The sequence below is a fragment of the Pristis pectinata genome, chromosome 35 (genome assembly GCF_009764475.1).
Source record: "Pristis pectinata isolate sPriPec2 chromosome 35, sPriPec2.1.pri, whole genome shotgun sequence".
Classification (NCBI taxonomy): Eukaryota; Metazoa; Chordata; class Chondrichthyes; order Rhinopristiformes; family Pristidae; genus Pristis; species Pristis pectinata.
The window spans coordinates 9,067,974-9,092,828 of record NC_067439.1 but is presented as its reverse complement, the minus strand read 5'-3'; the positions used below and the strand labels follow the sequence as shown (position 1 = coordinate 9,092,828).

The following is a 24,855-nucleotide window of genomic DNA, read 5'->3' as shown; positions in this document are numbered from 1 at the left end:
ACATCCAGTGACAGAACAAATTGTTGGGGGATACTTAAAAAAGTAGTTAGGAGAGAAAAGAGGGGGAAGAATGTGTGTTTTATAACACTGGTGGGTGCTTAATTGAAACACAGGAGTCAGGAGCAGGAGTATGATGTTCCATCCAAGCCTGTTCCGCCATTCTGAACATGACTGATCATCTGATGGGGAAATCCAAGGCCAGCACTTCGAGACGAGCACTTGAACCACCAAGGTATAGGAGGTTGGTGAATGGGATCAGTATAGATGGGTACTTGATGGTCGTCATGGACAGCGTGGTACAAAGGGCCTGTTTCCATGCTGTATGACTCTATCCAAACTCAGCACCAGTCCCTGCTCTCTCCCCATCTCCATTGATCCCTGCAGCCCAAAGAGCTATAAGTATATTCAAGGAGGAGTTAGAGAATGATTTGGCTTCAACTATGATCTGTGATAGAGAATTCCACTGGTCACCACCCTCTGGGTGAAGAAATTTTTCCTCAACTCCTACATGACTTATCCCATATCCTTACTCTGTGACTCCTGGTCCTCGATGACCCTATCAGGAAATTCCTAGATTTTTGTAGGTTCCTACGAGGTCCCTTCTCATTCTTCTGAAGATAAGGAGAGCAAAACTGCACATAATGCTCAAGGGTGTGGCCTCCCCAAGGCAACCCTACTCCTGTACTCAAATCCTCTCAGAATGAAGGCCGACATACCACTTGCGTTCTTAACCTCCTGCTGCATGACATGCTCATCTTCAGCGACTGGTGCAGAAGGGCACTCAGGTCTCACTGCACCTCCCCCATCCCTGGTCTTTTGCTGTTCAGATGATAATTTGCCTTCCTGTTTTTGCCACCAAAGTGGAAAACCTCACACTTATTCACATTACACTGCACCTGCCCACTCACTCAACCTGTTCAAATCACACTGGAGCCTCTCTGCATCCTCCTCACAGCTCACACTCCCACACACTTTCGTGTCATCTGCAAACTCGGAGCTGTTACATTTAACCTCGATACAGTTCATGTCAACTACATAACTGCACTGCCTTTGTCAATACACTTTGTAACCTCTTCAAAAAAATTCAATCAAAGTGGTCAGATGGAAATCACCATGTTGTCCTTCTTTGATTTATCCCTGCATTCCCGTGTAGATTAATCCTGTCCCTCAGAATAGTTTTCCCCGATAACTTCCCTACAATTGACATTAGACTCACAGGCCTGTAGTTATCTGACTTATCCCTGCTGCTCTTCTTGAATTAAGGTACCACATCTGCTGTTCTCCAGTCAACCAATACCTCACCTGTGGCCAACAAAGAGTTAACAATCTGTTAGGGCCCCAGAAATCTCCTCCCTTGCCTCTCATAGCAGCCTGGCATATATCTCATTAGGCCCTGGGGACTGATCCACCTTTAAGTCTGCTAAGACATCTAACACCTCTTTTTAATGCTAAGTTGTTCTAGAAATTCAACCTACCCTTCTCTGAGTTTTCCAACCGTAATTCCCCTCTCCTTAATGAATAAAGATAAGAAGTATTCATTTAAGATCTCACCTATCTCCTCTGGCTCCACTCACAGATTGTCCCTTTGGTACCAACTCTTTCCCTGTTTATCCCCTTGTCCTTAATATACTTATAAAATGCTTTGGGATTTTCCTAAATCTTGCCCACCAGTGATATTTATGCCCCTCTTTGTATTCCCCCACCCAATTTCGTTTCTAAGCACTCTCCTGCACTTACTATAGTCCTACTTACAATGCTGCCATATGCTTCCTTCTTTCTCTTCATCTTGCCCTCGATATCTCCTCACATCCAGGGTTCCTTGGACTTACTGTCCTTGCCTTTCACCCTTAGAGGAACATATTGGCTCTGAACTCTCACTATTTCACTTTTACATGACTTCCACGTCAGATATAGACTTATCTCCAATCAATGTCCCAGTCTACCTTTGCCATATCCTATCTTCTGACATTCGAATCCACCTTCCCCCAAATCATGACCTCACTCCGTCCTTATCCTTTTCCATAACTATCTTAATATTTCAGAGTTCCGAACACCATCTCCAAAATGTTCCAAACTCTTTCACTCTAACCATTTTCCCGGCTACAGGCTATAAGACTAGGTCCTTCTCCAGCAGGGCTATCTTCATACTGGCTCAAAAATCTCTCCTGGATTCACTTTATAAATTCCATCCTCAGCTTTTCACACCAAGGCGATCCCAGTTAACATCAGCGGCTGAAATCCCCTGTTACATCTATTATTCTTACACCTCTCTATATTTCTGCTCTTCTATCTCCCGATGACTGTTGAGAGGCCTGCAGTATCCCTCCCCCAAAGTGATAATGCCCATTATTGTTTCTAAGCCCCACCCATGTGGCCCTATTTGAAGAGCCTTCTGCGATATTCTCCCTCATTACTGCAGTAGTGGACTCTTTAATCAATATTACAATGCCCCTTCCTCCTTTGCATTGCCCCCTCAGTCTTGATGATTCACACCCTTGAATGTTGCCAATCCTGCCCTTTCAACCATAAATAAAAACAGAAAATGCTTGAAACACTCAGCAGGTCAGGCAGCATCTGTGGAGAGATAAACAGGGTTAATGTTTCAGGTCTGAGCTCCCTGAAAGTGGCTGCACAAGTTGATAGGGTGGTAAAGAAGGCGTATAGCATTAGTTGAGGCACTGAGTTCAAGAATCAGGAAGTTACATTGCAGCTTTATAAAACTCTGGTTAGGCCACATCTAGAGTATTGCATTCAGTTCTGGTTGCCCCATTACAGGAAGGATGTGGTGGCTTTGGAGAGGGTGCAGAAAAGGTTCACCAAGATGCTGCCTGGATTAGAGGGCATGTGCTTTGGGGAGAGGTTAGACAAACTTGGGTTGTTTTCTCTGGAGCAGCAGAGGCTGAGGGGAGATCTGATAGAAGTTTCTAAGATTATGAGAGGCATAGATAGAGTAGACAGCTGGTATCTTATTCTCAGGGTCGAAATGTCTAGTACTAGAGAGCATGCATTTAAGATGTGAAGGGGTAAGTTCAAAGGAGTTGTGCGGAGCATGTTTTTTTTAAAAGAGAGTGGGGGGTGCCTGGAATACACTGGCAGGGGTGGTAATGGGGGCAAATACAATAGAGGTGTTTAAAAAGCTCTGAGATAGGCAACATGAATGGGCAGAGAATGGAGGGATATTGACCTTGTGTTGGTAGAAAGGATTGCTTTAGTTAGGCATTTAATTAGTTCGGCACAACATCGTGGGCTGAAGGGCCTGTTCCTGTGCTGTACAGTTCTATGTACCTCTTTTTAACCTATGTTGTTAGTCCCGATGTCTATTTACCAATGCCCTGCAAAAGTTCCGTGACATCCTTGACTTTGGCAGCACCCTGGATTCACGATCGTAGTCACAGAAGCAGCTATCAATTGAGCCTTCTAGCTCTACTGCCACAAGAACAAGGAAAGTAGGAGCAAGTGAAGACCGCCTGGCCCCTCAAACCTGCCCTGCCATTCAATATGATCATGGCTGATCCACCCCATGCCTCAACTCCTTCGAGACACAAGAGAAGCTGGAAGAACTCAGTGGGTGAGGCAGCATCTATGGAAGGAAATGGACAGTTGACGTTTCGGGTCACCCATGCTGTTGCCTCTACCTATCATCTCCCAGCTTCTTGTCGCTCTCCCCTCCTCCATCTGCCAATCACCCCTCCTCACCTGGATCCATCTATCGCTTGCCAGCTCTTACCCTACCCCTCCCCCTCACTTTATACTGGCCACCTCCTCTCAAGCTTTCAGCCCAGATGAAGGGTTTCAACCCGAAACGTCAACTGTCCATTTCCCTCGACAGATGCTGCCTGACCCGCTGAGTTCCTCCAGCAGTCTGGGTTTTTTTTGGCTCAATTCCTTCAACTTTTGCTCCTCCCCACTTGCTCAGCTAACCCACGCACTGTGGCTCTGGTTGGACTCCCCACAGATACATTAACCCCCACCGTTTTCCAATATGGAGAACTGGTTTTGGAGTGAGATGCACTCTGGGGTTTCCATGACGATATACCTGCCTCCCATCAGAGAGAGATACAGCATGGAAACAGGAACTTCAGCCCACCGAATCAGTGCCAACCATTCCCCTCTGCCTGCTAGTCATTCACCAGTTCTTCCTTAAGCTACAGGATGCTCACTTCTACAAACAGGCGATCCACATCACTCTCAGCCCTGCAGATGTCCCTTAATGCCTCCAGCTGGCATTCAAACTCTGAAACCCAGTGTTGGAGCTGGACAAATTGGAGGCACCCCTCGCAGATGTAGTCTGACAGCAAAGGGTGTCTCAGTATTCCCACAAGCCACACAACATCCGGAACTGAACTCTCCTGTCACACTTTTAATTCAGAAAGGGCACCTTAAAAATCTAATCCAATCTCCGTTCCTGCACTGTACTTCGACTGTGAAACTGAAAATTCCCACCAACTAGCAACACGTTTGGTAGTAATGTGTGTCAGGAAAGCAGCCAACATAATCAAAGACCCTTCCCACCCTGGTCATTCTCTCTTCTCCCCCCTCCCAAAGGGCAGAAGATACAAAAGCTTGAAAACACATACCACCAGGCTCAAGGACAGCTTCTATCCCACCATTATAAGACTCTTGAACGGACCTCTTGTATGATAAAGGTGAACTCTTGATCTCACAATCTACCTCTCGTCATGGCCCTTGCACTTTACTTACCTGCACTGCACTTTTTCTGCAACTTTAACACTATACTCTGCATTTTGTTATTACTTTTCCCTTGTACTACCTCAATGTACTTGTATTTTGAAATGATCTGTATTGACGGCATGCAATGTAAAGTTTTTTTTACTGTATCTCGGTACATGTGAGAATAATAAACCAATTACCAATCAAACTACCAATTACTATCCAACCAAAGACCAGTGTGGAGAAGTTGCCACAGATGCCTCTCATCAAAGCACCCTCACTCAACCAAGCTCACACTCTGAGACTGCTGCACTGCGAGGTCCTCTGTCAAGTTGTATTGCACAGGGTGGGTGTATAATGAGTGGTGTTGTGCATTGGGATGTGGTTATAATGGCTGGAAATGTATAACAGACATCTAAAAATGGCTGGTATTGTGTAGTAGGACTGATGAGTAATGACTGGAGAAAATAAAAATAACTACAGCTACTGAAAATCTAAAATAAAAACAAAGTTGGAAATACTCAGCAGGTCAGGCCACAGTTGCAGGAAGTAAAACAGACTGAAGGTTTCAGGTCGAAGATCCTTTGTCAGAATAATGGCTGATGTTGTGCAACACGGCATGTATAAACTGGGTGGAAGTGCATAACATGTTGGGTGTACGATGAGTAAAGGTGGATTATATAATGCTTTGGGTTGGTTTATTATTATTGGCACATGTACCGAGATACAGTGAAAAGTTTTTGGTTTTGCGTGCCATCCAGGCAGATCATGCCGTACACAATTACATCGAGCGAGTAAAAAGGAAACGGAATGCAGAATATAATGATACAGTGAAAGTGCAGCGCAAGGAGACAAATAAGGTGCAAGGGCCACAATGGCAAAGGGTGGGTGTATAATAATGGGAGGTGTTGTACAACGAAGGTAAGTGCAATGTGCGGCACTGTATAATGGGAGGGATGTATAATGGCTGGAATTGTATAAAGCTCAGGTGATTTTTACACCAGGCAACTGCTCTATGTTCTATCCCCAGTGAAGGTGCAGATCTCAATGCCTTAGAATTTACAAGAACTTGGTTTGGCGAACCTTGCATTCTACCTTGACACTCCTTGACATGTTACCCAATCCTGTCCTTCATTTTTAATTAAAATGTCGTGACTTGCACATTCTGGAGGCTTACCTGCAATTTCTGGAGCTGAGTGTTGACTGTGGCAATGTCTCGCCCTCCGTCCACCACCTGCAGTTGCCCCTCAAGTTGGGACAGCCTCCTGTCCAGCTCACTGTAACTCTGCACCAGCTGCTCCGCCCTGTTCACGTCGAACAGGTGCCTCGCCTTCTCCTGAGTTGTGCTTTCCAGAACCGTCCAGCATTCGTGAATCTCATCCAGCTTCTTCCTCACAACTGTGGCCAGTTCGGGCTTCTCTTTGATCAGCTCTTGCCCCTCCTGTAGCAGAGAAAGGACACGGTCTGAACGGTCATCAGACAACATATGGAGGCATCATACCTCATAAAACTAAAGGTAACCAGCCACGGGATGGGGGACAAACGGCAGTCAGACGCTGGCAAACATTCATACCTTCAAAGATCACTGGAACTTAATTCGTAGGTTCCACAAGTTATTCCTTACAGAGAATGGTGAGAGAACAGAACCTAGTGACGCAATGCACTCAGACTCAAAAGAGATCAGGAGACCATATTACTTACCGAGCTATTCATGTACATCAGCATTAAGAACAGGAGTAGACCCCTTGAGCCTGATCTGCCATGGAGGATCTGATTGTGGAAGAAAGCACATCAGCACCTCTACTTCCTCAAAAGGCTCAGAAAATTTGGCATGACCCTCACCAATTTTTACAGATGCATCATGGAAAGCATCTAGATGCATCACGACTTGGTATGGCAACTGCTCTGCCCAAGACCGCAATAAATTGCAGAGTTGTGAATGCAGCCCAGTCCATCACACAAATCAGCTTCCCCCCCATTGACTCCGCCTACACTTCCTGATGCCTTGGAAAGCAGCCAACGTAATCAAGGACCCCACCCACCCAAACATTCTCTCTTCGCCTCCCTCCCATCGGGCAGAAGATAAAAAAGCTTGCGAACACGTACCGCTAAACGCAAAGGCAGCTTCTATGTTATCAGAATCTTGAACGGACCTCTTGTATGATAAAGATGAACTCTTGATCTCCCAGTCTACCTCACCGTGGCCCTTGCACTTTATTTGTCTACCTGCACTGCACTTTCTCCGTAACTGTAACACGATATTCTGCATTCTTTTTTTAACCCTTTTTACTTCCTCAATGTATTTATGTTTGGAATGATCTGTCTGGATGGCACGCAAACGAAAGCTTTTCACTGCATCTTGGTACATATGACAATAATAAACCAAATACCAACAGTAACCTTTCACTCCACTGCTCATCTATATCTTAGAAATATTCAAGGACGCTACAACCAGCCCCCTTCAAGCAAGAGAATTCCAAAAGCTCCCACCTTTAAGAAAGAACTTCACTTCCTCTCTGGCTTAAATAGGCAATCCCTGGTTTTTTAAAACAGTGAACCCTAGCTCTTCATTCTCTCACAAGAAGAAACATCATCTTCACATTCATCCTGTCGAGACTCCTCAAGATCTTATTTCAATCAAATCCCCCTACTAAATTCAAGTGAATACAAGCCTAGATCTTATATGTTTCAATCAAGTCCTCTCTCACTCTTCTGAACTCAAACGAATACAAGCCTAGCCCGTGCAACCTTTCCTCATTAGATACATGGCATATTTCAGCTACCAGTCTAGTAAACCTTCTCTAAACTGCTTCCAACACATTACAATCCTTCCTTAAATAAGAAGAACAATACTGCACGTGGTACTCCAGATGTGGTCTCACCAATAGCTACACAAGTGAAGTATAACCTCACTCTTTGGTATTTAATTTCCCTCACAATAAATTATAACATTCTGTTTGCTTGCTGTACCTGCACAGTAGCCTTTTGTGAATCATACACTGGAACACCCAGATCCCTCTGCATCTCAGAGCTTTGCAATCTCTCGCAATTCAGATAACCTTGATCGTGAACAAATTATTTAAATCTTATCTCCATCTGCTTGATTGAAAGAGGCCATGTATCTCACCATGGCACCCGGGGAATTGAAATTAAAAATTCTCCACCAATGATGGTGACAATGGGGTGAGCAGAATGTTGGAGAAGCCCATGTGATTTGCTGATCTCCAATAGGGAAGGTGATATTCCAACCTTACCAAACGTGGTCCATGATCAGACCCACACTAAGGTGGTTGGCTCTTAATTATCCCCTGAAATGATCCAGCAAACCGACTGGTTCAAAGCCATTTGGAACAGCTGCAAATCCCAAGCCTGCCAGATACATCCTGATCCTGCAAATGAACAAAATAACAACATCCCAGCCAATCCTTCCTTGTAATGGCTCATGAGTACAAAATATTAAGAGGAATAGATAGAGTGGACAGCCAGCACCTCTTTCCCAGGGCACCAATGCTCAATACAAGAGGGCATGGCTTTGAAGTAATGGGTGGGAAGTTCAAGGGAGATGTCAGAGGGAGGTTTTTCACCCAGAGAGTGGTTGGTGCATGGAATGCGCTGCCTGGGGTGGTGGTGGAGGCTGATACGTTGGTCAAGTTCAAGAGATTTGTTAGATAAGCATATGGAGGAATTTAAGATAGAAGGATATGTGGGAGGAAGGAGTTAGATAGCCTTAGGTGAGGTTTGAAGGTCAGCACAACATGGTGGGCTGAAGGGCCTGTATTGTGCTGTATTGTTCTATGGTTCTATGGTAATTAAAATTCTCCAAAACCAAGTAAACCTCCCCTCCACCCTTTCCACTCCTTTAAAACCCTTCCGATAATGACATTGTTTGGCACCTACAGTTCTTGTCCTGTAAGGTATAATCTGGTCTTGACCATATTAAGTTCTATTCAAAAACTTTCCTGCTCTACCCATTGAGAGATTGGCCCAGTTTACCACAGGCAGTTGATAAAATACCATGCTGAAGACTAGTCTTCCCCAAACAGCCATCTGTCTAGCCAAGTCAGTCCAGTACAGCTAGAACCATCCATTCACCTGAGAATGAGGAAAATTGTCCAGCTACATGTTAGCAAAAGAAAAGCAAACTGATTACTGCCCCATTACCCTATTTTCAATCAGCAGCAAAATGAAGTAAGATATTGTCAACAGCGCAAGCAAGATCCTTACTCACCAATCCGTTGCTTGGCTTCGGATCTCATTACATTAGATTTAAATTCCCGAGGGGAGGTGAGAGAGAGAGACCGCCTTTCTTATCACAACAGAATTTGACTGGGTCAAGCATCAAAGAGCCCTGGTAAAACAGGTCAACGGGCATCTCAAAGAAAACCCTCCAATGGTTGGAGTCACATATTGCACAAAGGAAGAAAGTTCTGGGAAGTCAATCACTCCAGTTCCAGGACATCAGTGGAGGAGATCCCCAGGACAGTGTCCTACTGAATCACCAAATTCCATTAAAGCGGAGGTGGGCTTTGTTGATGACTGCACAATGCAGTATGAGTTATGATTCTCAGAACACAAAGCAGTCCCTATCTACCTGCACGGAAACCTCCACAGCACCCACACACTGGACATGTGAGCACATAATCCAGGTCATTAGTGCAATAGCGAGGGAATGCTGCAGCATTAGCAGGACAGTACCAAGGGAGTGCAGCACGGTCAGCGGGGCAGCACGGTCGGCGGGGCAGCACCGAGGGAGTGCAGCGCGGTCAGTGGGGCAGTACCGAGGGAGTGCAGCGCGGTCAGTGGGACAGCACCGAGGGAGTGCAGCGCGGTCGGCGGGGCAGCACGGTCGGCGGGGCAGCACCGAGGGAGTGCAGCGCGGTCGGCGGGGCAGTACCGAGGGAGTGCAGCGCGGTCGGCGGGGCAGTACCGAGGGAGTGCAGCGCGGTCGGCGGGGCAGTACCGAGAGAGTGCAGCGCAGTCAGCAGGGTAGTACCGAGGGAGTGCAGCGCGGTCAGCGGGGCAGTACCGAGCGGGGCAGTACCGAGGGAGTGCAGCACGGTCAGCGGGACAGTACCGAGGGACTGCAGCACGGTCAGCGGGGCAGTACCGAGGGACTGCAGCACGGTCAGCGGGGCAGTACCGAGGGAGTGCAGCACGGTCAGCTGGGCAGTACTGAGGGAGTGCAGCACGGTCAGCGGGGCAGTACTGAGGGAGTGCCGAATCACCGTGCTGCACAGTAGAGTGGGATAGCACTGAGGGAATGCTACATTCCCAGAAGGAGAGTACAGGTGGAATGATCAGAGAGAGAGAGTACTGCAGAAGTATCGGATTAAAGGAGGGAAATGAATCTGCTCTCTCAAGTGAATATAAAATATTCCAAGGAATTATTTTGAAATGGATACCTCTGCAATCACTTGCTCTAAAACCAGAGCGCAAAGGTTTAGGACGAAGGATAAGAGATTGTGAGGGGTTGTGAGAAAGAACTTTATTCCCACACAGAATCTGGAACACACTGCCCGAGGGGATGGTGGAGGCAGAGACTCTCACAACATCTGGGAAGGATCTGGATGAGCACTTGAATCACTGAGGCGTAGGTTACACACCAAGTGCTGGTGAACGGGATATGTATAGATAGGTAGTTGGTGGTTGGCATGGATGTAGTAGGCCGAAGGGCCTGTTTCTCTGCTGATTGACTCTATGACTAAGTGACCTCTCTGTTTCCTCACCAATGACTACCCCTCATTAAATCAGATGAGTAATGCATTCATCTCACTGTGGGTTGTAGAGGCTGTAATCCAGCAAATGGAGCATTTCACTCGTCATGAAACTGTTCAAAATGTCCTGGGATGTGAAAGTGGTTGTGTAGATGCAAGTCCTTAATTCTCAGCCCATTTTCAGATGTCATAAGCTTAACAGAAACCATTCAATGCACATTATACACAGCCTGCTCCTATGGTGTAAATATTACACACAGTGAAGTCATCATAAAATTGTTGAATTAGGCCAGTCAATGATCATACAGATCTACAGAACACATTGCACAATCTACCTTGTATTAGATGGTGTCTAATGCATATTATACAAATTTCAGCACACTATTTTACATATATATACAATATGAACTAATTAAATAAGTTATACCTGATGCAATTTGTGTTTACAGGCTGTTCCTGGGTTATGAACACCCAACTTACGGACACCCCTACATATGAACGAGCTCCCATAATATTATTAAATTCAAAAGTCCAACGTAAATACATACATTTGTTCCTACGAATGTCAGAACTAGTTTCCTCTCTCTCTTCATTTTCAGTATTTGCACTTTCTTATCAGACTTATGTGCTTTTGATGCCGTTCACTACAACACTGTGGAGGTGTGGTTATCGTATCGAGTGATTCTTGTGTATTTTCTGACAGGGACTAAATTGACTGTAAAAACGGAACCCTTTCATTACCCAGGGATGGCCTGTATTACAATGCTTTATTATGTAATGTTCACAGGCCTTGGAAAGCCTCTCTCACACATCACCTTCCATTCATGGCCCTTCAACTGTCAGCCCCTCAATTTGAACATTTAAAAAAAATTATAGAACTGTGCAAATTCTTTGGAGAAACAAAGGACTGTAGATGTTGGAATCCAGATGAAAAAACAACTAGATGCTGGAGGAACTCAGCAGGTCAGGCAGCATCCGTGGAGAAAAGCAGACGGTCAACTTTTTGGGTCAGGACCCTTCTTCAGGACTGGAGATAGGAAAAGGGGAAGCCCAATATATTGGTGGGGGTGGGGGTGGGGGGTGAGAAACAGAATAGTGATAGGTGGACAAAAGAGGGGAGGCGGGGTGGACACAAGGTGGTGATGGGTAGATGCAGGTAAGAGATAGTGATAGGCAGGTGTGGGGGATAGGCCAAAGGTATGGAGGCAGGTGGCTTGGGGGGAGGGGAGGAGAGGAAAAGGAAAAGGAGAGAGAGAGAGAGAGAGAGAGAGCAAGAGAGAGAGAGGAAGAGAGAGAGGAGATAGGCTACAAAGGAGAAGAAATGAAGAGGCAAGGTTGGGGGGGGGGGGTGGTGTGGACCGGAGGCGGGGGGGCATTTGTTTACTTAAAGTGGGAGAATTCGATGCTCATCCTGTCAGGCTAAAGTCCCAAGATGGAAAATGAGGTGCTGTTCCTCCAATTTGTGGTAGGACATCTCCTGAAGTGGAGGAGGCTGAGGACTGACATATCAGTGATGGAGTGGGAGGGGGAGTTGAAGTGACTGGCAACAGGGAGATGCAGATCGCGGTTACGGACAGAGCGCAAGTGTTCTACAAAACAGTCACCTAGCCTGCGTTTGGTCTTGCAAGGTAGAGGAGGCCACACTTGGAGCACCGAATGCAGTAGATGATGTTAGTGGAGGCGCAGGTGAATCTCAGTCTGAGCTGAAAGGACTGTTTGGGTCCCTAGATGGAGGTGATGGAGGTGGTGCAGGGACAGGTGTTGCACCTATGGCAGGGGCAGTGGAAAGTCTCCAAGGTGGGCCCGGGATGAGTGGGGAGGAAGGAGTGAACTGGGGAGTCGTGGAGAGACTGGTCCCTGCAAAAGGCTGAAAGAGGTGGGAAGATATGCTTGGTGGTGGGGTCCTGTCAGAGATGGCGGAAGTGGTGGAGAATGATGTGTTGGATATGTAGGCTGGTGGGACAAGGGGAACCCTATCCCTGTTGGGTCTGGGGGGGGTGGGTGTGACAGCAGAGGTGTGGGAAATGGCAAAGATGTGGGTGCGAGCTCTCTCGACCACAGTAGGAGGGAAGTCACAGTTAGTAAAGAAGTTGGACATCTCGGATGTCCTGGAGTGGAAAGCCTCATCATGGGAGCAGATGCGGCGGAGGCAGAGAAATTGAGAGAAAGAGATAGCATCCTTGCAAGATACAGGGCGGGAGGAGCTGTAATCGAGGTACCTGTGGGCATCAGTGGGTTTGCAGAAGATGTCGGTGGATAATGAATCTCCTCAGATGGAGATGGAGAGATCGAGAAAGGAGAGAGAGGTATCAGACATAGCCTGTGAATTGGAGAGCTGGCTGAAAATTAGTGGCAAAATTTATGAAAATTTTTCTCACTCTCTCCTTTTCCTCCCCTCCCAACCCCCATGCTGCCTGCCTCCATATCTTTGACCCATTCCCCAGTGGATCTGTTCTCCCCTCCCCCTGCACCTGCCCATCACTTTCTCTTACCTGCATCTACCTATCACCACCTTATGCCCGCCCCACCTCCCCTCTTTTGTCCACCTATCACTGCTCTGTTTTCCCCCCTATATATTGGGCTTCCCTTTTCCTATCTTCAGTGCTGGAGAAGGGTCCTGACCTGAAACATTGACCGTCCGCTTTTCTCCACGGATGCTGCCTGGCCTGCTGAGCTCCTCCAGCATCTTGTTGTTTTTTCATGAGCAAATTCATTAATAGTTGTAACTGAAGAGTGTGTAAATAGGTGTATTAAACAGCATTAATGGATATCAACTTCAAAAAACCGAGAACTCTTCCAATAAACAGAGCACCCAATAACTGACAACCAAAAATAACCTACAATCAAAAATAATCTAAAGAGGTAGGACTCAGAATCTTCAATTAACCCAGATCCCAATAAACCAGGATCACTAACTAATCAGGAACTTAAATACCCCAAGTATCTCAAAGATAAAATAATCTACAGATACCAACCAAACCAGAACCTCCAAATAACCTTAACCTAGATAGCCAGCATCCAAATACCAAGTATTCTCACTAGGATGCAAAAAAAAACACAATTAATGCAAATAAAACAAAGAAATCTAAACAAGGAGAACCTTGATAATCCATGATTGCAAACAACCCAGAAATCCTGGTAACCAGATCCCGTATAAACCAAGACAACCAAGTAGTTCAACACCATATAAACCAGGACAACCAAATAAGACAGGACTGGGAGCTACAATTTGCTGATAGGTCGACATCCGACCAGTGGGAGTTATTGAAAAATGACATCATGGGAGTTCAAGAACAATGCATGCCTATATCAGTGAAAGATATAGACAGCAAGTCCAAGGAACCCTGGATATCAAGGGATATTGAGGGTTGGATAAAGTAAAAAAAGCAAGCAGAGAATTGAAAACAAGGAGGCCAGAAAGTCTGAAGGGGAGCTTAAAAAATGAGGAGGGCAAAGAGGGGAGTTGAAATATCACTGGCAGACAAGGTTAAGGAAAATTTAAGGAATAAAAATTAACATTTTATCAGTATGGCAAGGGAAAGAGGGTAACCAGGGAAAGAGTGGGGCCTATGAGGGACCAAGGGACAATCTGTGTGTGGAGCCAGAGAACAGAGGCGAGATCATAACTGGATACTTTTCGTCTATGTTCACAAAAGAGAAGGATATTGTAGTTGGTGAATTCAGAGAGGATAGTGAAATTCTAGAACTTGTTATTAAAAAGGAAGAGTTATTAGCAGGTTTAAAAGTGGATAAAACTCCAGGGCCTAACGAGATACATCCTAGGTTGCTATACAAGGGAGGAGATTGCTGCGGCCCAAACAGAGATTTTTAAATCTTTGTTGGCCACAGGTGAGGTGCTCGATAACTGGAGGACAGCAAATGTGGTACCTTTATTCAAGAAAGACAGCAGAGATAAGCTAAGTAATTATAGGCATGTGAATCTAACATCAGTGAAAGGGAAGTTATTGGAAAAAATTCTGAGGGACAGAATTAATATATACTTGGAAAGGCTAGGATTAATCAAAAGATAGCATGGTTTTGCTAGGGAGAAATCCTGTCTGACAAACATGATTGAATTTTTCACAGGTATCAATTGCATTGATGAGGCCAGTGCTGTTGATGTAGTTGACATAAGCAAGGCCTTTGACAAGGTTCCATACGAGAGAATGGTCCAAAAGTTAGGAGCCCATGAGATCCAGGGCAAGTTGGATCCAAAATTGGCTGGATGATAGGATGCAGAGGGTAATGGTGGAGGGTTAATTTTAGTGATTGTAACTTGTTGTATACATAGGAATTGGTGCAGGGGCTGTTCATACTATGTTAACAAATTGGACATGAGGTATGATTAGTAAGTTTATGGATGCAATGAAAATTGGTGGTGGTGTTGATAGTGAGTAGGATAGTGACAGGATGCTAGTGATCAGTTAGTAAGATGGGCAGGTCAATGGCAGATGGAATTTAATCCTGATAAGTGCAAGGTGATGCACTTGAGGAAGACCAATAAGGACAGGACATTAGGGCCCCAGGGAGTATTGAGGAACAGAAGGACCTTGGTGAACATGTCCTAGGTGACAGCACAAGTAGTTAAGGTGTTTAAAGAAGGCATTTGGAATACCTGCCGTCATTAGCCAGGGCACTGAATACAAGAGGTGTGGTACAACTTTATAACACATTGGTTGGGCCACAGCTGGAGTGTGATATATAGTTGTGATCATCTCATTCTGCAAAAAAACATAACTGAACTGGAGAGCATACAGAGGAGATTCACCAGGACATTGCCTGGGATGGACTGTTTCAGTTACAAGGAGGGACTGGATAGGCTGTGTTTGTTTTCCTGGGAGTTGGTAGGGGGATGTGATAGAGGTGTACAAAATGATGAGGGGCCCAGAAAGTATGAAACTTTCCCCCAAAGCAGAAGTATCTAAAACTAGCTGACATAGGTTTAGGGTGAGGGTAAGAGGTTTAGAGGGGATCTAAGGAAGATTATTTTTCACCCATGCTTTGGTTGGAATCTGGAACACACTCCCTCAGTGAGTGGAGGAGGCAGAGAATCTCACAGCATTTAAGCAGCGTCTGGACGAGCACTTGAATTGCCAAGGTAATAGAAGGCTACAGACCAAGTGTTGGTACATGGGATGAGTGTCAATGGGTACTTGATGGTCAGCATGGACATAGTGGGCCCAAGGGCCTGTTTTTGTGCCATATGCCCCTATGACTCTAACCCAGAGCCTAACGTGTTCAGGATTTGAAATAAGGTAGAACCCTTAAAACAAGCCAAGAACTTCAGAATAAATCAGAGCCATCCAAATACGGCAGTGCCCAAACAATGCAGGTTCCCGAATAAGTACAGCCTAAGTAACTATAATCTATGCAACTAGAACCTGAGTAACTCAGAACTCCCCAATAAGCAGAACCTAGACCACCTAGAAACCAAGTAACTAAGAACCCCTAAATATGGAAGAACTCCCAAATAAAAAACACCAAAAGTTATACAGAACCCAGTTAACCCAAGGCCCTGTAATAACCCAGGACTTAAGATAAACCAGAATACCCAGCTAACCATAACTTAAATAAACCAGGAGCCCCAAACAAGCCATGACCCCAAACTCGACTTAACCTGGCTAATGGGAATCCAAATTACTAGAATACATGCAAGCCAAAACTCCCAAATAAAAAACAAAGTCATAACACTCATTGGTGACGCCACACTTGGTGTACTGTGTACAGTTTTGGTCACCCTGTTGTAAGAAAGATATCATTAAACTAGAAAGGGTGCAGGAAAGATTTGCCAGGATGTTGCCTGGACTTGGGGGCCGGAGTTGCAAGGGGAGGTTGCGTAGACTAGGACTTTATTCCCTGGAACATAGAAGATTGAGGGATGACCTGATAGAGGTATACAAGATCACGAGGGGCATAGACAGGGCAAAAGCACATAGTCTTTTTTCCCAGGGAGGGCGTGCTAAAAACAAGAGGGCACGGGTTTAATATCAGAGGCAAGGGAGTTAAAAGGGACAGCGTATTTGGAATGACCTGCCAGAAATAGTGGTTGAGGCAGGAACATTAGCAAAATTTAAAAGCCATTTAGATAAGTGCATGGATAGGAGAGGTTTAGAGGGCTATGGGCCAAATGCAGGTGGATGGGACTAGCTTGCTGGGCAACACAGTTGGCATGGATGAGTTGGGCCAAAGGGCCTGTTTCTGTGCTGTATGACCCTTTGAGTGCATGACAGTGCCCAAATAAACCATAAATCCAAACCCCACCCCCTTCCCCATTCTGCTTCCCGAAACATAACCTAAACCCCTCCCCGCCAAATCCTAAATAACTCAATCTCAACATAACCCAGCCCATACAAATACCCCAAACTTTAAACAACCAAGTTCCAGGAAATAACCCAGGATCTCCACAGTTAAAATAACTCAGGACGCCAAATTAACGTACACAAGACCTCCAGATAACGCAGTCCAGGGAACTGGAAGTCATGTAATCCAAGACCCAGCCAAAAACTAAACTAAATAACTCAAGTCCTCAAATATTACAGGATGCCAAAGAATTTGAAAACCCATATCACAGGAATCTAAACACCAAAATCCAAATCCTAAATAACCAAAAGCTAAATAACACACTTAAATAATATAGAATGCTGTATAACCAGAACAACGCAAGATCCCAAGTAATAACCCAACATAATAGAGGACCTCCAAAATCTCGCAGAAATTCAGCTCCAGTCCCAAGTAAACCGTGACCTATAAATGCATAACTCCTAAATAAGCTAAAATAAAAAAAGCAGATAACTCAATAAACCAGAATATAAACAATTCAAGATTACTAAATAAACCAGCAACCCCAAATAAACCAGTCCTTCAGGTACCCACCCCCAAAGTGGAACTAAAATAATCCAGATATTGCAAATAAATCAGGACCACCAATAATTCAAGACCCCAGAACAAGCTCAACCTAGAAACAGGAATGCAGGGAATCTGACACCATCACAAATAATTGAGGAGCAGCAATTAGGCAATGGGCATCCAAATAACACAAGCCCATGAAAACAAGAACTTAAATAACCCAGGTCCCCAAATAAACAAATCACCCGAACAAACTCAGGACGGGAAAGGAACAAATGTCCCGGACCTCGCCAAATAAATCAATGGTTCAAAAAATAACTCCAGCCACAAATAGCCCAGTTACTCAGATAACAAGGCACCCCAAATAAACCTCATGCTCCCCCCCCCCTACATTACTCTACCCAGAACCCCAATACCAACATCCCCATATCTTCGGGACCCTTTAATCTGGGTTCCGCCGTATCCAGATCACCGGAGCACCTGCCGACCCCGATGTCACGCGCCCCCGAATTACTCTCACTCTCGAATGACTTAGGTTATTGCAATGAAGGATTTGCTGAGCATTTAAAAAAAAACAAATAGAGAGCAGAATGAACTGGCAGTAAGATAGAGGAAGTTTAAAAGGTGAGCTGGGTTTCATGCGACACTTACACACACACCGCCCGGTTGGCCTCCGTCGCGTCCTCGCCCTGCCTCGTTGCTTGCTTACCTTCTCGATTTTAGCCAGCCACTCTCGGTTTAGCAGCAGCTCTGCCATAAATGCCTGGTGCTTCAGCCATTTTTTGTGCAGTTTCTGAGCATCATCGTGTGACGTGTTCCGGACTGTCAGCATCTTCTCACTAATCCATTCGCCCAACTGCAAGTGAGAGAGAAAACCGTGAGCTCCCCCCTCTGCATCCTGGGTTGCTGGAGCTGGGGAGTGCTGCAGTTCTCCCCCCACTGTCCCAGCCTCCTTGACTGACCTCAGCACATTCAGTAAATGTGCAATGCTGCAGTCTCTGCCTACACCCTGCACATACATACACACACACACACACACACACACACACACACACACACACACACACACACACACACACACACACACACACACACACACACACGTCACCGAGTGCTGCACCCTACATCCTGCAGCAGGTTTCAACAGAAGCAGCACCAGCTCAGCAGCAACTGGCAGCTCCAACCTCAACCCTGAGTGGCTGAAACGACCAGATTTACTTGTAAAGAGGTCTTTAGAAATGCATTAGAACAAAACAGAGGAGGGAGGGGGTGTGCTGCACAGCTGCACACTGCAATACAGCCCGAGCAAAGGGGAGGTGCCGACAGTGATGGAAATAGAACAGACACACTTCACACAGCAGGGTGGCATGAACACCTGGACAGTCAGCATGCCTACTGAATGCAGCCCAGCAACTGCGCGGCGCAACCCGGCTACAGCGCGTCGCAGCCAACCAAATCCAAGATACTACCCACCAAACCACAGGACACATCCCAGCCACTACGGAACACGTTATTGCACCGCGCGACCACTAACTGCATCCCGTGAGCACTGTATGTTCCCCAGCGACTGCTGGGCACAACCTGACGACCTCAGCCGACACCTCCGCCACTGCCAAACACATCCCACTAACCGTGCAGCGCATCGGGGTATTGGCGGAACACTCCCCGGTTGCAGTGGAATGCTACCCCACAATCAATGAACCCATTCGATCAACTGCAGAGCTTATCCCAACAACCAAGGTACACAGGTACACTGCTGGCAACTGGGGGAAGAACGTGTCACGGCAATCATGACTACATCTCATCTACTGAGGGATATATCCCTATAAATACAGAGCACAATCCCAGCAAACATATCACTAAAATCGAAGAGGACATCCAGGCAACCACAGAACTATGCAGCTGCCGAACACATTCTCCCAATCGGGCAGGAATAGGCCATTCAGCCCTACAAGTCTGCTCCACCATTCGATAAGATCATGGCTGGTTCAATCACGACATCAACCCTTCTTTCCTGCTCTCTCTGTGCCCCTTGACCTCCTTGCAGTATGAATTTCTGTCCATCTCCACACCACATCTTACACCTCCACAACTCTCTGGGGGTAGGGAGTTATGGAGGGGGAAACTAGAGCACCCAGAGGAAACGCACCCAGTCACAAGGAGAACATGTAAACTCCACACAGACAGCACCAGAGGTCAGGATTGAACCCTCCTCTCCCAAATTCCTCCTCTTCTCTGTTTGAAATGTGGGAAGCCCCTTGTTATGAAACCATGCCTCCTAGTGCTAGATACTCCCACCAGGGAACCATCCTCAAGGCATCCACCCTGTCAATTCCCCTCAGAATCTTGTGTTTCAATACAATCACCTCTCATTCTTTTATACTCCACTGAGAACAGGCCCAACCTATGCAACCTTTACTCTATGCTCACCCCTTCAGGAGTCAACCCTGCGAACTTTCTCTTTAGTACCTCGAATGCAAGCACATCCCGCCTTAAATATGGAGATCAAAGCTGTGCACAGTATTCCAGGCAGAGTCCCAACAGTGTCCTGGAAAGATGCATCAATACTTCCCCACTCCGCTTGCAAAAAAAGACGACATTCCATTCACCTTCCTGTACAAAAGCTTGAAAGCACGCACCACCAAGCTCAAGGACAGCTTCTATCCTGCTGTTATAAGACTCTCGAATGGGTCTCTTGTACATTAAAGATGAACTCCTGATCTCTCAGTCTACCTCGTCATGGCCCTTGCACCTTTTTGTCTACCTGCACTGCAATTTCTCTTGAACTGTAACAGTATATTCTACATTCTGTTATTGCTTTTCCCTTTGTACTACCTCCATGTACTTATGATTGGAATGATTCGTCTCGATGGTATGCAAAACAAAACTTTTCACTGTATCTCAGTACATGTGACAATAATAAACCAATCAACAATTAATTGCTTTACCAGCATGCTAACCTTTTGTGTCTCAAGCACTGGGGCTCCAAGACCTCCTTATACCACAACATTTTATAGTCTCACTCTCAATAACACATCGTAATGATTGCAGGAAGCATCCCACGGAAGATGCCGCGCATCCAAGTGAGTGCAGAACGCGTCCCAGCAACCCACGCACCACAACTTCAGCAGTCCGCGTAACACGTCCCGGCAGCTCGCGCAACACAACTTCATAACTGCTCAACGCTTCCGATCAAATACAAGATAAGTTCCCCAAACCACAGAACACGTTCCAGCCACCATGGAGCACACGCTGCAACATGCTCCATAACTACTGAATGCATCCCACCAATCCATGACCGGCACACGCAAAAGGCATTCCGCCAATGGTGAAGCGATCGCCATCTGTAGAACACATCACAACAACCACACGGCACAGCCAAAAGCAATGAAGATAAACCGATAACTCCGGAACGCAACCATAGAAACCATCCCACCAACCACACGCCAACACTGGAATATCGCCAAGCACCGATTGTATGCCAGTGACATGGAGAGACATCCTGGATACAACAGGCTCAACGTAACTACCATGGATATCCAAATAATTCAGATAACAAGTCTTGTTATAACAAAGGGATAAATTTGTCCCCCAACAGCCACATTATATTGAGTTTGTACTGTACTATCGTCACTGATCCTTTGTCTCAGAATCATATTCCAACTTTTTCCCAACCCATGTTAAACTGCATCGGCCATGTACCAGACCTGAACACACCAGCACTGTACCTCAGTGCTATACAAAGATAGACCTGTCCAGATTAGGACTGTACTTTCATGTTGAATGACTGCCACACAGAGTACTGTACCCCAGTGATGTACAGTGACAGATCCATGTTCACTAATACTGTACCCTGGTGATGTACAGTGAGTGATCTGTGTTCACTAATATTGTACCCCAGCGACATAAAGTGACAGATCCATGTTCACTAATACTGTACCCTAGTGTTATAGAGTGACAGAATAGTTCCTAAAAAGTGATAGTAGAATAGGAGCAAGCAGTGGATGTAGTGCATTTGGATTTTCTGGATCTCACTGAGCTATGACACAGGAAGCTGGTGAAAAAGTTAGAGCATACAGAGCTGGGGATGTTATACTGGCATGAACTGAGAATTGACAGAAAGCAAAGAGTGGGAATAAATGCATCCATGGAGTCACAGAGTTAGTAGAGCATAGAAACAGGCCCTTCAGCCCATCCATGCTAACCATCATGCCCATCTATACCAATCCAATTTGCCTACATTAATTCTATGTCCCTCTGTGCCCTGCTCATTCAAGTACCTGTCCAAATGCCTCTTAAATGTTGTTACTGTACCTGCCTCCTCAGGCAGTTCATTCCAGATACCAACTACTCTTCATGTGAAAAAAACTACCCTTTAAACCTCCTCCCTCTCACCTTAAACCTCTGCTGTCCAGTTTTCGACACCCCTCCCAAATGTTAGCTATCTATCCGAGGATCCTTCTGAAGTTGTCGGGCAGTGATTAGTGGGGTACTCACAAGATGTTGTTGAGAGGATCAAATATTCCAAGTTTGCCAATAATACAAAATTAGACAGCACTTTGAGTTGGGTAGAAGATATAAAGCAGCTTCAAGGAGATATGAACAAGCTGAGTGAGTGGACGAGAACATGGTAGATGTAATATTATGTAGATAAAAGGTGGAGTTATCCACTTTCATGCACAAGACAGTTTGATCTCCTTACCCAAGTAAGGAAGCACTTCCTATCGAGAGAGTGCAATGAAGATTCATTTGATAGGTACGAGGGATGGCAGATTTGCCATGTGAGGAGAGATTGAGTAAACGTGGCTTATATTCTCTAGTGTTTAGATGAATGAGAAAAGATTGCATTAAAACTTACAAAATTCTAACAGGCTGGATGCATGGAGGATATTTCCCGGCTGAAGAGTCGAGAACCAAGGGTCACAGTCTCAGCATAAGGGTTAGGCTGTTTAGGAACGAGAGGGGGAGAAATTTCTTCATGAAGAGGGTGGTGGAGATGGATCTGTCACTGTAAGCATCGGTGTACAGTTCTGGTGTAGATACATTTGTGTCTGTATAACCCTGGGGTAAAGTACTGATCAGACAGGTCTGTCATTACACATTGGGGTACAATCCTGATTGGGACACATGTTACTATATATTCCTGGAATACAGTCAGTATTGCTGTGAAACTATCACTGTCTAACACTGTACTGATGGGTTGTAAAACTGGGCTAAAATACTTTTGATGTTCTATCACTGTACAACATTGGGATAGAGGACTGATGGTCCCAGGATTGTCACTGTAAATATCTGGGATACAATAATAGTGAGAAATGCTCCAACCTGGGATAAAGCAGTACTGGTGGGAACATGTCTGTCTCTGTAGAACTGTGATAGAGTACTGGTGGGGACGGGTCAGCCACTGTATAACACTCAGATATAGTATTGGTGGGGATGGGTCTGTCACTGTATAACACTGGGGTACAGTACTGGTAGGGATGTGTCTGTCACTGTACAACACTGGGGTACAGTACTGGTGGGGATGGGTCTGTCACCGTGCCACACCGGGGTAGTGTACTGGTGGGGATGGGTCTGTCACTGTACAACACTGGGGTACAGTACTGGTAGGGATGTGTCTGTCACTGTACAACACTGGGGTACAGTACTGGTGGGGATGGGTCTGTCACCGTGCCACACCGGGGTAGTGTACTGGTGGGGATGGGTCTGTCACTGTACAACACTGGGGTACAGTACTGGTGGGGATGGGTCTGTCGCTGTATAACTCTGGGGTACAGTACTGGTGGGGATGGGTGTCACTCTATAACTCTGGGGTACAGTACTGGTGGGGATGGGTGTCACTGTATAGCACTGAGGTACAGCACTGGTGGAGACAGGTCTGTCACCGTGTAACTCTGGGGTACAGTACTGATGGGGATGGGTCTGTCACTGTACAACACTGGGGTACAGTACTGGTGGGGATAGGTCTGTCGCTGTATAACACTGGGGTACAGTACTGGTGGAGACAGGTCTGCACCGTGTAACTCTGGGGTACAGTACTGGTGTGGACAGGGTTCAGTATCTGAAGTGAACCTGGGTTCCCCAGAACTGTGAGGCAGCAGCCTTACTAGCCCGTGATGGACAAGCCCAAATGTCTACAGTGTTAGTTTCACACTGACAGATTTCTCACTCCCCCCCTCCAGAGGAAAGGACACTTTTCACTCACGAGTGTCTTTGCTGCATCATTTACGGCTACTCTGACATTACTGCATCGGTACAAACAAATAACAAACAACTCTTCCCAATTAACACATCTTCATGCATGATAAATGGTCCCTGTAAAGGTCTTTCGATGGCAATTCCATTGAAGGCGTTCCGTGGCCAACAATTCTACCCCTGTCCTCTGCTCAGTCTTGACCAAAGCCGCAAAAGAATATCTTGGCACCAACCTCATGACAACTCTGGAGGAACCGCTGTAGCTCCCATTGGTCACTTAACTGCACCAACCACTCATGGGCAAGCTTGTAATTGCTTTGGCTCCTGTAAATGAGATGGAAACTGTTAGTCCTGGTCTAACACAGGGCAATCTTCAGAAATCAACATGACATCACGAAGAACCTGACAGCACAGCAGTGACATAACATCTTAACGTCGTGAGGGATACAGCACAGAAACTGCTCCTTCAGCCCATCGAGTCTATGCTAACATCACCTACCCATTTTAATACTAAACCTACCCCCAACACATTCCATTCCCCCATATTCCCATCAACTCCCCCCTCCCCACAGATTCTAACACTTACCTACACATTAGGGGCAATTTACAGTGCCCAATTAACCTACCAACCCATATATTTGTCCACCCAGTCACTGCCAAGTGTTTTCTTGGCACAGGTGTAAAGAACAAGGCTAAGTAGAAGAAAAAATATCTATTCACTCCATCCAAGCAGTGCTAATCATTTAAATCATTGTTCTCAATTTCACTTACCCTCAATATCCTCACTCCCTCATGTTTATTAGCTTCAAATGACCAGATCCTCCACCATCAACATCTTGGGGTCACCACTGACCAGGAACTCAACTGGACTAAACACTAGAAGAATGGGGAATCTGGGTATCCTGTGGCAAGTGACTCACCTCCCAACATCCCAGATACATTCTACTGTCATCAAAGCACAAGTCACTATTATAATGGAATACGCTCCATGTGCCTGAACTGTCGAGAAGCTTGACACCATTTAGTTCGAAGCAGCCCACTCCACCAGCACCCAATCCTTCACCCTAAACATTCACTCACTCCAGCAGTCAGTGTTCCATCTACTACATGCACTGCAGCAAACTGCAGCGACCTCCAAACACGTGACCTTTAGAAACAGGCCCTTCGGCCCACCATGTCCATGCCGACCGTCAAGTACCTCTCTGTACTAATCCCACTGGCCAGTGGTTGGTCCGTCACCTTTCATGCCTTGGTGATTCAAATGCTCAATGCTTCTTAAATATTGAGAGAGTACCTGCCTGCAGCACATACTCAGGCAGTGCTTCCAGAGTCCAACCACTCTTTGGGTAGAAAGGTTCTTCCTCAGTTCCCCTCTAAACCTCTTACCCAAAACCTACACCCTCTATGCTTAGGTACCTCTCCTACAGGA

General features: G+C 45.9%; 1 protein-coding gene across 3 annotated transcripts in view; it reads right to left on the bottom strand.

Moving 5' to 3' along the window:
* LOC127586341 (spectrin beta chain, non-erythrocytic 1-like) overlaps positions 1–24,855 on the bottom strand; it is a 146,234-nt gene that overhangs the window by 61,511 nt on the left and 59,868 nt on the right. For all 3 annotated transcript variants that reach the window (XM_052044205.1, XM_052044206.1, XM_052044207.1), the window contains exons 18-20: positions 23,660–23,750; positions 17,941–18,087; positions 5,849–6,112 (exon numbers count right to left, since the gene is read on the bottom strand). In XM_052044205.1, the coding sequence (XP_051900165.1) occupies positions 5,849–6,112; positions 17,941–18,087; positions 23,660–23,750 (502 nt within the window). The remainder of the gene's footprint in view (positions 1–5,848; positions 6,113–17,940; positions 18,088–23,659; positions 23,751–24,855) is intronic.